General features: G+C 34.5%; 1 protein-coding gene across 3 annotated transcripts; it reads right to left on the reverse strand.

The window, feature by feature from the left end:
* Window positions 1-1,486: 1,486 nt before the first annotated feature.
* LOC132185920 (uncharacterized) lies at window positions 1,487-10,150 on the reverse strand. 3 transcript variants are annotated; one of them, XM_059599735.2, is made up of 16 exons: window positions 9,957-10,150; window positions 9,666-9,735; window positions 8,836-8,929; window positions 7,968-8,146; window positions 7,794-7,844; window positions 7,080-7,136; window positions 5,635-5,755; window positions 5,050-5,116; window positions 4,892-4,933; window positions 3,658-3,763; window positions 3,429-3,539; window positions 3,120-3,191; window positions 2,924-3,025; window positions 2,789-2,835; window positions 2,608-2,635; window positions 1,487-2,349 (listed from the first exon to the last, which is right to left on the reverse strand). In XM_059599735.2, exons 2-16 carry the CDS (start codon window positions 9,681-9,683, stop codon window positions 2,236-2,238), a joined length of 1,209 nt encoding a protein of 402 aa, XP_059455718.2. In that variant the 5' UTR covers window positions 9,684-9,735; window positions 9,957-10,150; the 3' UTR covers window positions 1,487-2,235. The 3 variants fall into 3 exon arrangements, with proteins under 3 accessions (XP_059455718.2, XP_088374341.1, XP_088374342.1); XM_088518215.1 differs by lacking the exon at window positions 4,892-4,933; XM_088518216.1 differs by lacking the exons at window positions 1,487-2,349; window positions 2,608-2,635; window positions 2,789-2,835 and having other exon boundaries at window positions 2,935-3,025; window positions 3,125-3,191.
* Window positions 10,151-11,464: the final 1,314 nt, after the last annotated feature.

Below are 11,464 nucleotides of genomic sequence, written 5' to 3' on the forward strand. Positions count from 1 at the left end.
AAATTTGGCTGACCCCCTTCCATAGAATTTTCTGGCTCCGTCCCTGGGGGTAATATTGTTAGTTTGCTAGCCTTGAGGAAAACATTGCCAATACTTTGGTAGTTTGAGGGAAATATTATCACAATTGAAAATTTGGGGAGTAATTGTTAATGGGGTGATAGTTTAAGAGGGTTAAGTGGACTTTTTAAGCTCCTTGTAAAAACCATATTCAGATCATCAAATCCAATAAAGCACAAGCTTTAACCCTTGCAATGCCTTACATTGATAGCTTAGTGGGGTTGTTTGCCAATGGACTCAAAAATCAGTCTCATACTATTCTTCTTAAATTTAGCTTCCAATATTCTTACTTTTTACATCATATCAATCACATTTTATAACTATTCAAATAAAAAAAATCACTACAAACAAATTTTTTTCACCTTTTTTATATCAAATATTCTTACTTTTTTTATACATCAATTAAATCTTACACTTTCCGAAGATTTTCTTTTTTCAAGCCATTGACATACAGATCCAGTGAGTCATTTCACATTCTGTATCACCGACAACCTTTTTTGTTTCTTCTTGAAAAAACCCAGAATGGCAAACATGTGCCAAGGGGTACATGTCATGTCATACCCAATTGCTTCACGAAAATTGAAGCAATCCATCAACCCAGTGACACGTATTTAAGTAGAAATCACCTTTTTTAGCAACATTAAGAGCACATTTTGATATTGGAAAATTCTCGATATCCCCAGGATTTTTTTTTTCAAAAATTAATTATCAAATGATGTGGGTGACACACTTTTCAAATTAATAGATCTCATGAAATTGTGACACATCATTTAAAATTTAATTTTTGAGAGAAAAAAATTTGAAACTTGTAACACTCCTCTTTGATATTTTAGGGTGATCCATTTGTGACACCCAATTGAACATTTTACTGTTGAATTGTAGTTCCATGGAGTTTATTGTAGTAAGACACAAGGGAGTGAGATCCGAAAAATAAAGCAATTTCAAAGACCGAGAGCATGTTTAAAATTGTGTTGAAAACTAAAGTTTTTAAAGTTAAAAATAACTTTTTTAAAAAAAGTCATAATTTTAAATGTTTTTAAAAAGTACGTTTTGACCTCTATTAAAAGTTAGAAAAGTACTTTTAGAATTTATTACCACACATACTAACTCTTTGTTTGGCACAGCTTTCTAAATATTACAAATATTTTCTATCATTTCTAATGCAATCTCAAACTAGCTCTGATTGTGCAGAAAAGCACTGATTTATCCAAAAATTCACATTGCATAAATTCACAGGCGTCTTTGGCATCAAGAAGTTCGTACTTCCAAGAAGCTGCATTTCAGTGATGTCACAAACATAGATCTGAAATCTATGTTCAATTTATTTATCGGTGGATTTGCTCTTTTTTCCCTTTTTCTATAGTACGTTAAAGCAGCATAACTAGATTTCATCAATGACCACAAATTTTTAACCTTCGAGGCCTTAGAGTTGAAATGAACAATACAAATATTTTTCTTGCAATTGTACGTTGAGAATAAAGTAACAAGAAAAAGAAGGAAAAAAGAGAAGTCCTCTATGGGCATAACTAATGAAACAGCATATCAATGGGCTACAAAATTTATGCTGCACGTGTTATCACCTATATAAGTCAGATTTCTTGTGAACTTCATGTCAAACACCATATAAAGGCTATATGCAGCCTCATTTTGGGTATCTTTTAAACTCTATTCTTGAGATGAAGAGAATCGAGAGCAGCTGTAATACTCCGGGATTTGCCCAGTGAATCTCATGGGTGCTAGTCTCATATTGTTTTCTTATTAGGTGGGCTTTATAAGTTTAGAGAATCTCAAAAATCAGGGACGGAACTAGCAATCATAGTTGGGGGGGAGGGCAAAAGTGCAAAATAAAAAAATTTTGGGGGGACATATTCTAAATTTTAAAAAAAAAAAAAAAAAACTAGGAGAATTTTAAAAAAATTTTGGGGAAACACGGGCAGCCCCCCAAGCCCCCATGGACTTGGATGCTCTCCATTTCAAATGAAATGGAGAGGAACCAGTTAGTAGTTTTTAGGGGGTAATTTTGCCATTTTATTTTCTTTTAGACAAAAATGCCCTCTTAAAACAACTAAATGGATCCCCTTCATTTCATTTGAAATGGAGAGAATCCTTCTTCAGCCCCCATGTAGTTCCGCCCCTGTTTAAAATTGACTAAAATGACTAGCGTTCTTCCTTGAGTCGTTACTGCAACAATAAGAGATCAATTCCGGAGGTTTTGCCGCAGCAGCAAGAGATATCAATTCCGGCAACCTCCATGGCATTGCATACCCATTCAGGGACATTGCCTTCAGGAAACTACAAGACAAAAATAAAATGAAAAGATTCAAGAGTTATGTGCTAACGATTTCACCAAATGAATAATTCAACAACTGCTTAAATGATTCTACCAATGCTTTGGTAATAAGCAGTAAATAAAATGGGAGGTGGCTGATGAATATTAAACATGAGAATACATAAAACAGGATGGGAATCCCCCAACAATAAGTATTATATACATCTATATGCACACAAACACAAAAGGTTCAACTTGAGTGCAAGAAGCCAAAGAGTTACCATTTTCTGCAGAAACTCGCATACAAACCTACAACAAATATTAAAATAGCCATTACCAAAGAGATACGGATGAGGAATTTAACTGTAAAGCATATCAATCAGCATAAAGTTATCCACTGAACAAGAATGGTCAAATCAAAAAGATAGAAGGGTGGGAGTGAGAACCAAATGAAAAACATACTCTGGAAACCTTTCCTGGATTATTGACGTATGTAGATCTCGGCTAAGCTGCAATTTTTTTTTGAAGAAATTCGCTTCAGTTATAGATAAGAAAAGAAATATCAAAAACAAATAAATGAAAATGTTCTATTTATACCTTCATCATGTAGTACAGATTGTGATATGACAAAAGCTGAGATCCCATGGCATCTTTTGTAACAAGACAATGGATGTAGGCTCTAGTATAATTCTTACAGACCTACAGCGAAAAAAATATAATGAACCTGATATGGAACACAATATCAATTTATACATTGATAATTTTAGCCTACAAGTTTCAGTTATGAGCACACCATACAAGCACATGTAGGATCAATGGGGCGAGTATCATCAGCCATCGCTTGGTGTTTTAGCTTCAGCACTCCCTGCATTAAGCAAAATATCATACCTTTAGAGAAAGATGGGACAGGCAAGATATTAAGTTACAAGGCGATAAGCACAACATACAAATGGAGTAATCGGTATTTGCATAAATCAATCATATATAAATTTACACTATAGATCAAAAAATGATTTAAAAGTACAAATATCCTGAATGTTGTTAAAGTACAGTTTACATAGTCTATGTTCACAAGAAGCTATCAAAAAAAAGAAGCTATCACCTCAGGTACAAGAGCTGTGCCAAAGCGAGCAGTACGAGTGGGATAAACACAGTCATACATATCAGCACCTAAAGCACTGCAAACCACAATATCCAGTGGATAACCAACTCCCTGAAAAGATATGAGAAAATATTGTGACATGGAAAAATATGAAAATAGCCATCCAGTTTACAAGAATTTGAGATGTCTGGAGGTGGATGTAGGTTGATATGATGAAAGGAATTTGCACCATAACATATCGTGGTTTATCCTCAGGCAATGCAGCAGTGCACTGAGCAACAACACGCCAAAATGAATCTTTACTTTCACCACCTGCAAGACCACCAATAGCGTACCTGTCACAAGAGTAAACTTATTTAATATTGGTCCTTGACCAGTGAACCATAACAGTAATTAAATTAAAGCACAGTGATCACTTGAATGCATGTATTTGTGCATATTGGCATAGGACTAGAATCTCTGACAAGCTTGAAACAAAGTTGAACTGATTGGGCTGAAAGACAGTAAACTTTATATGCCTTAAAAGCTTTGAAGACAATTGTAAGCATTGAGCTTATGTATTCTGATAGGCCACGTAGGTTAATTACCCATGATGTGGCAAATGATAGGCAACGTGGCTTGGTTAATGGTGGTAGGCGTTGAGTTAGTGTTTTTTTAAAATAAGAGTTAGTGTTTTCTTAAAATAAGAGTTAGTAGGGAGTTTACTACTTAACTACTGGGAGGTTATTTAGTATGGGCAGTTATGTGTTGTAGTGTGAGACGTGTTATAGTGTGAGAGAAGTTGTAGTGTTGGACATGTTATCATGGGAGTTCATGTAACTGATAGTAGTAGAGTATTTAAGGGTCTTTATGTTATGTTATGTTATGAGTGTGTGAATTTCTATTGTCATATGTATGCGGTTCCAACTCCCACCCGAAGTGGAGTTTTATCCTTAATATAATTCTATTCTATTGTGTGACTCTAATTGGGACCCATCATGTTCTAACGTCAAAAATGAAGAGAATATGTAGAGGTAGCAAAAGATGGCACAAGAGAGCTTTAAATGCTTTCTTCAAAACCTTAAAATACATTGCACGAATTTTCACTAAAAGAATATTATTACATACCAAAATTTATAAGACAACTTTATTTGAAAACAATTGCTATGGGAGCTGTTCCTTGTGTATACATGTAATATCTTATGTTGCTATCAATCATATTTTATGCAATGGGATAGGGTTAAGGTGAAATATCTTTTCATTTTTAAATGTCAACTGCACTATCAAATGGATCAAATGTATCCCAGCACATGTTGCAAGAAAACGTGACTCTGGTTCCCAACTACCTTCAACTACTTATGATTAATTCATCCAAAAAAAAAAAAAACTACATAGGATTACCATGAAAACAATGAAGTACTAAAAGTAATGTCAAGCTTGAACTGAGAATAATCAGTCACTAACTGAAAGTACCATACACCTACCCGGGTAAATTCCGCTCGACCAAGCCTCTAACACATATATCCCTGTTTACAATATTATGGCATAAAATGATTGGTAAAGGAAAAGAAGATAGGGATATTGAAAGATACATAACTCAACCAAAAAACAAAAGAAGATTACACCATAAGTTGAGATCGACCTTAGAACAGGGTCTAATCCACCTTGTACAATACCAAATAAATTCTGCTCATGCGGTCTCTTGTGAGCTGCATACAGGAAGCAATACAGTGAGAATAATATCTAACTGGGTCAGATACACCAAAGGTGGAACAATGAAAACATACCTAAAAAATATTAACCTGAAAATTTTCTCAATGAAGACCGGTTCTTAAATGCCAGATGCAAGCAAAAAGTCTTGGATAATCCATGAATGACTAAGGAATCCAGGGAAAATGGGTACAGACCAACATATCACACTTTGTTATTATACACATGTAAGCTCTACAGGCTGTACAGGTCTAGAATAACTAAAACAAACTCACTAACCTAGCCATTACATTCTACCTTAAAAAGCAAGGCTTCTAACCAATTCAATCACTCAGCATTTCACAAGAACCTAAGGAAAGATCTTCTAGGTAAGAAGCCTAGGCAGCTGCAGGTGGATCATAACTACTGCATTCGAAAACTAAGGTTGATTAAGTTCAGATTTCTGACATTTTTGGTTGGTGCTATGAATCCATTAGTGCAATAAAACATGAGGGGCTCCAAGTACCAATGTACTTACCTGCTATACATCTGTCTATCCATCTAAGAGTGCGGTACATGGCTTCCTCTATACGTGGACCAGTAATGGTTGTTTTCACTACATCATCAAGAGCCATGATAATATCTGCTCCAATTCTGTTCTGCACAATTTGTTGGGGAAACATAAGAGCACACGAGGTATTCAAGAAGGAAATACTCGAGAAACAAAACCCATTCTTTAGCACTAAAGCCTTTGGAATCTCATGTTATGCTTTCTGGTGATTGTTGTACTTTGACTTCTGACTTGGAGCATGTTTGGGATTGAGTTTGAGAAATAGAGTTTTTAAGTCAAAAAACACTTTTTGGCAAAAGCTTCATTTTTAAGCTTTTGTCAAAAGTGCATTTTTGTCATTTTTAAGCTTTTTGAACCCTTAAATGCGCTTTCAACTTTTTTTAGCAAACAGGTACTTTTTCTTCAAACGGACTTTTTGAGTGTTAAACACACTTTTAGGCCCCTCAAACGCACACTCAAACATGCTCTTAATCAATGATAGAGCCACAGGAAATGATGGCAGATAAAGGTGACCTTCTAAAAAAAGACGAGCCTTTTTTCAACACCCCCCCACCCAAAAAAAAAAAAAAAAAAAAAAAGGGTGAGAAAACATATGTTCTGTTTGTGGAGTGGCCATGAAACCTTTTTTTCATTAAAAATGTCCTGTATATAAAGACACATGCAAGCACATCGGGGGGGGGGGGGGGGGGGGGTAAGCAATTGGCTGTTTTGAGTTTGGTGTACTTCTGTTCAACTTTACATTGCCACTTATTCATGGAGTAGTTCACATTAAGGGAGTTTCTGGGAGATTATAAATCTACCACGAAAAGACTAAAAAAACAGTAGCATATTCAGATCATCATATCCAATAAGGCACAAGCTTCAATCCCTTCCCCCCGCGGACCCCCCAACAAAAAAAATCGGTTTCTAGATACTCATCAACTATTATGGCTATTAGTAGTACATAGAGAGCATAAATTTATTCAGTTTCAATAAATCAATGAGTTTAGCAATTGATAATTCATTCAATTGCATAATCAATTATGCTTTCCTCTTGAAATTTATCTGCCAACTTTTCAAGAGAATAAATTATTATTCAGCAAAGGAGCAAAGTATAAGTACAAGAAAGAGAATTCAGTATCTACCAGAAGAGATTAAAGAGGGGGGAAATGAATAATGAAAAATATTAATGCAAGAGCCAAAAAATAAAGCTGTAGAGATTCTATGAAAATCCTCCAGAGAAAGAGCACCACTGATAGCTAGAATCAAGGGTTAACAACCCCAACCCCCCCACCCCACCCCCCAAAAAAAAAATTCCAATCGCCTATGTGAGATATATCTCAAAAGATCTCATATATTCTGTTACAGAAACTTAGGACTTATGTACATAAAATCCAGGCCCAAAGGTAAACAATCAGAACAAAAGTACCCACTTGGATTTGAATTGATTCCTCAGGTGTTAGGAGCATGGGCTTTCCATCAACTGGTGACTGATGTAAGAAAATGAAGCCTCAGTTACAAGCAAAACCAAAACAGCAATAAACTCCAATTCTTTGTAACAAATAAAACATAAAGAGTTCAAAAGAAAACTAAAGTAGAAATTCATAGAGCAATAACAAAGCTATACAAATAATTCATCACAAGAAAAAAAATAAATAAAAAAGGAAAAATAAAAAATTATACAGAGAAATCAAAACAAGAAGGCGCGCCGCATTAGATAAGAACATTCACTGCTTCCACAACATTAGACTTATGCATATGCTTATACAATAAGAGAGATATGTATGAGGGGAAAAGATGGATATATAAGTTTTCCTAAATCCTGAAACAATTCATCTGAATAGGGTCCCCCCTCCCCCCAACAAAAAAAAAAATCAAAACAAAAATAGAGCAAACTCAACAATCAATATGATGCACCTAAATGCCTGCACATGGACGCATACAAACACTAATACACATATACTCACTTCTTGATTTTAATTTTACCAGATTTGGTATATAAATTATAGCAAAAGGCAAGCTGCTTTTCTTCTCCAACAGCTTAAAAAATAAACCTTCATCTCGTAAACCATCGCATTCAACAAGAACCACATTGCAAACTTCACCTATAATCATAAAATTTAAAAAATAAATAAATAAAAAGTAACCTGAAATGTAACTCCCTTTTCAGTGATGTCGGCTAAATGCAATAATGATACCTGCAAACGTCAGCAGAAATAAATTATGAGCTTGAATTGCATATGTTATCAAACCAGGGTAGCTATTGCCATAAGACCTTTGATAGAAGTAATATTTAGTATCCATTAAAAGGTGATAACAACCATTTGAAAGCCGCCGGAATCTGTTAGCAATGCTCTAGGCCAGTTCATAAATTTGTGAAGACCCCCCAATTCATCAATAAGCTCAGAAGTAGGACGAAGTGCCAAATGATACGTATTTCCTAGTATTATTTGGCAACCAATCTCCTCAAGCTGGTTAGTTGCCAACCCTTTGATAGTCCCTGTAACCAGGAAAACCTTAGTAATGTTATAAAATTCCACCCGTGGATGACCATTTCTGCCTGCCTGCATGAATAATGTGTATTCAAACTGATAGACCAAAAGCGTATCAATCAACACCCATATGGCCCAGCCTTAAAAGTAATGAGTCAAGGTAGAACAATACCTGGTGTGCATTTTGTCATGTGATTCATCAATTGAATTGAATGGCAATAAGCCAGTTTTCATCTCCTTGTTATCTTGTGAATAGTGTTACTAATTTATCTTAGGAATAGTGTCTCCAATTATAAGGAAAATGACAGTCAAAAGTTTTTTTTTTTTTTAAGAAAAGAGAGAGAGAGAGAGAGAGAGAGAGAGAGAGAGAGAGAAGAAGAAGAAGAAGAAGAAGAAGAAGTTGATATAAAAAGTTGTTTGTATTTTTCTTTCTTTTCTTTTATTACCCATTGAAAGCCACCTGGGCCTATGGGCTTCAAAATGGAAATTAAACTTTCTCCCATCTCAGACAAATGCTCAATCAAGGTCATTAGTGCAGTGCCATAAAATATTACCATCTAAACTAGTAGGCAACTTAAACATTTACTACTAACTTAATGCTCTTTTCATCCTAAAACAGCAAGGAAATGAAGCAAACAACATTCTTGATTAAAAAAAAAAAAATCCATAGAAGGAATAAGATAGTAAAAACTCTAACCTTGTGTACCCACAGGCATAAACAGGGGTGTCTGGCACCCAAAGTGAGGGAGTGTTAGTTGAGCTGCACGAGCACGATTGAATCTCCCGAGAATCTAAAGGTAAGAAACAGAAATCACAAATCAGCAAGTAAGAATTAAACAAACAATCAAAATGCCCAACAGCGTGGTTTATACTAGACCAAATTAGCAAATAACAATGTACGAAACAATTAGAAACTGCCATCAGTGTAATTTATAATTTATAATGGATTATTCATATAATGTTTACAGATTATGTCACCAAAAACCACATAAATGGGTTTGCCCATATGATATGTAATTGTTCCTTTGATTTGAGGATTCGCCATTGTCCCAACCTAAAAACATAATGACACCAAGCAACCAAAAGAAACAACCTTTGATTGGCGAAGCACAGATTATTGTCTGGGTTACTTTATTTTCCCCTCTACCACAACAATAACCAAACAAAGCACAGCTTCAAATATCCAGAGAAGTAAGAGGAAGAAAATGTAAGCAGAAAAAGTATTAGTTAACTGGAGCAGAATTGAGACCCATAACAAATTCCCATTGAGTTAACCTCTAATCAAAACAAAAATCCTTCCTTGACCCTTTTCAGACTTGCTCCTGTCCTTCCTCTCACTATTCCCAAAAAACAAAAAGGAAAAGTGTGGCTAACAGATGCTATTGTAGCTATCACCGGCATTATCTCCACAAAACTGTCAGCTTATGAAACATTCCTTTCTATTGTTTCAAAAAGTGTGTATTTCTAATGTGAATGAGGTAAAGACAATAGTTACAGGTGAAACTAGGGAACATAACAAAGCCATACCTCAAAACGAAGCGCCATCGAGCACTTTTGTTTCTCTGTTCTACAGGGAGTCGGTGATAACTGATAAATACTGTCATTCAAAAAAATATATTTTAGGAAAAAAAAAAAAAAAACCGAAAAGAAAGAAACATAAACAACGATGAAAAGAGCAGAAAATAAAGAAAACGAAAAATCCTATAAAGCAATTTGCACACCGACTCCTGCCTCTTCTATCTCCTCAAGTCACAACGTTATAATGTCTATATCCCATGCCATATGATATAATACGCACAGAGAGAGAGAGAGACTTACAGAGAAGCAGTCAGAGGGAATGTAAATGCGTTGAAGATATTGGTGATAAAACTAAGAGAGAGAGAAAGAGGCTCTGAGTTGGGAAAGGAAAAGAGTTGCCCTAATACACCAAAAGCACCGTCCAGTCCACCAAGGCGGCTGGGTCTGTGAGCGCCGGCTACGCGCTCTTTTCTCTTGTTCTGCTTTCCAACTGAATGGGGGAGTTGCGATGTTTTTTTTTCTCCCAAGCATTCTTACCTTATTTTTCGTATATTTTTTAAGAAAATATATATTTTTTTTTTCCTGAAAGTATTTTTTGAGGTGACGCATATAAAAAATTACAAATATTTTTTATATATATTTTTATACAATCAGATTAATTTTTATTCACAACATTAAAAATATTAATATAAAAAAATTTTAAAAAAAAAAAAAAAAAACCTAAATAGTGGAGAGTTCCAATGATGGTCAGTAGAGGTAGTTCAACAGAAGTCCGGCGGTAGTTTAACAGAAGTTCAGTGGTAGTCCAACAGAGGTTCGGCGGCGGCCTCAAAGAACTCCAACAACTTGAGAATGAGAAGCTTTAACTCGAAAAATTATTTACAACTTTAAAAAAGAAAATTTATTTTACATAAATTAAAAAAAAAAATCGGATAAACTTAAAATGTTTTTAGTTATCTATTATTTTTCGTCATACCAAACACTAAAAATATTAAAAATATTTTCTAAAAACATTTTATGTCAAAACAAAATGAGTCTTAATTAAAAAATGAAACAAAATTAAAGAGAACTTAAAATAGCATTCCTCTTTTTTCTTTTGTTCGACTTTGGGTTCTTCGTCTTTATTTTTAGGGAAAAAAAAATAACTGTGCCCTTCAGACAATAATTGTCTGATTGTTAATATCAAAAATTAAAAAATATTTTTATAAAAAAATATTCTTAGTAAAATTTAGATTTAAAAAAATGGTGACCCACGGGCCACCACAACGCTGCCGTCATGACTCATGGGTTTGTTTCAAGTACGTATGCCTCAACCTTAAAACCAAAATTATAAATGGATAGTTTTGCTAAATAGGGCAAAATACCGACCCTTCAGCTTCAGCTAACCTTTCGGGAGTTGCTTGGCTCGTGGAAAGTGGAATCTAACAAAATTGTCTTTTCTTTTTGTTTTTTTTTTTTTTTTTTTTTCGATTTTGACACTAGACTTTGAGAATATGATATCATTGTCATTGACCTGGGACATTTCTACGAACTTCACATTCTTTTTTTTCTTTTCTTTTCTTTTTTTTTTTCTTTGAGTGGCGAACTTCACATTCTTGCCATCGAGTTCTCCTCAAACTATTTGTTATTTCATACTCGCACCATCTAAAAGGTGACGTGATTTTAAAATTATTATTAAATTTATGACTGAAATTTAATAGTAATCTTAAAAATCACTGCATATGGCATTACCCGATAGTTTTAAAGGCAAAAAAAAAAAAAAAAACACTGTTTCAACCAATTTTTCACTTTAGGGTGAAAATTCAATG

Source organism: Corylus avellana, chromosome 7 (genome assembly GCF_965113065.1).
Source record: "Corylus avellana chromosome 7, dhCorAvel1.hap1.2, whole genome shotgun sequence".
NCBI lineage: Eukaryota > Viridiplantae > Streptophyta > Magnoliopsida > Fagales > Betulaceae > Corylus > Corylus avellana.

Coding starts and splice junctions, on each gene's coding strand:
- LOC132185920 (XM_059599735.2), bottom strand. Junction 8,147..8,835: donor TATGCCTGTGGGTACACAAG/GTTAGAGTTTTT, acceptor TCCTGGTTACAG/GGACTATCAAAGGGTTGGCA. Junction 3,540..3,657: donor ATAAACCACGATATGTTATG/GTGCAAATTCCT, acceptor ATATCTTTTCAG/GGAGTTGGTTATCCACTGGA.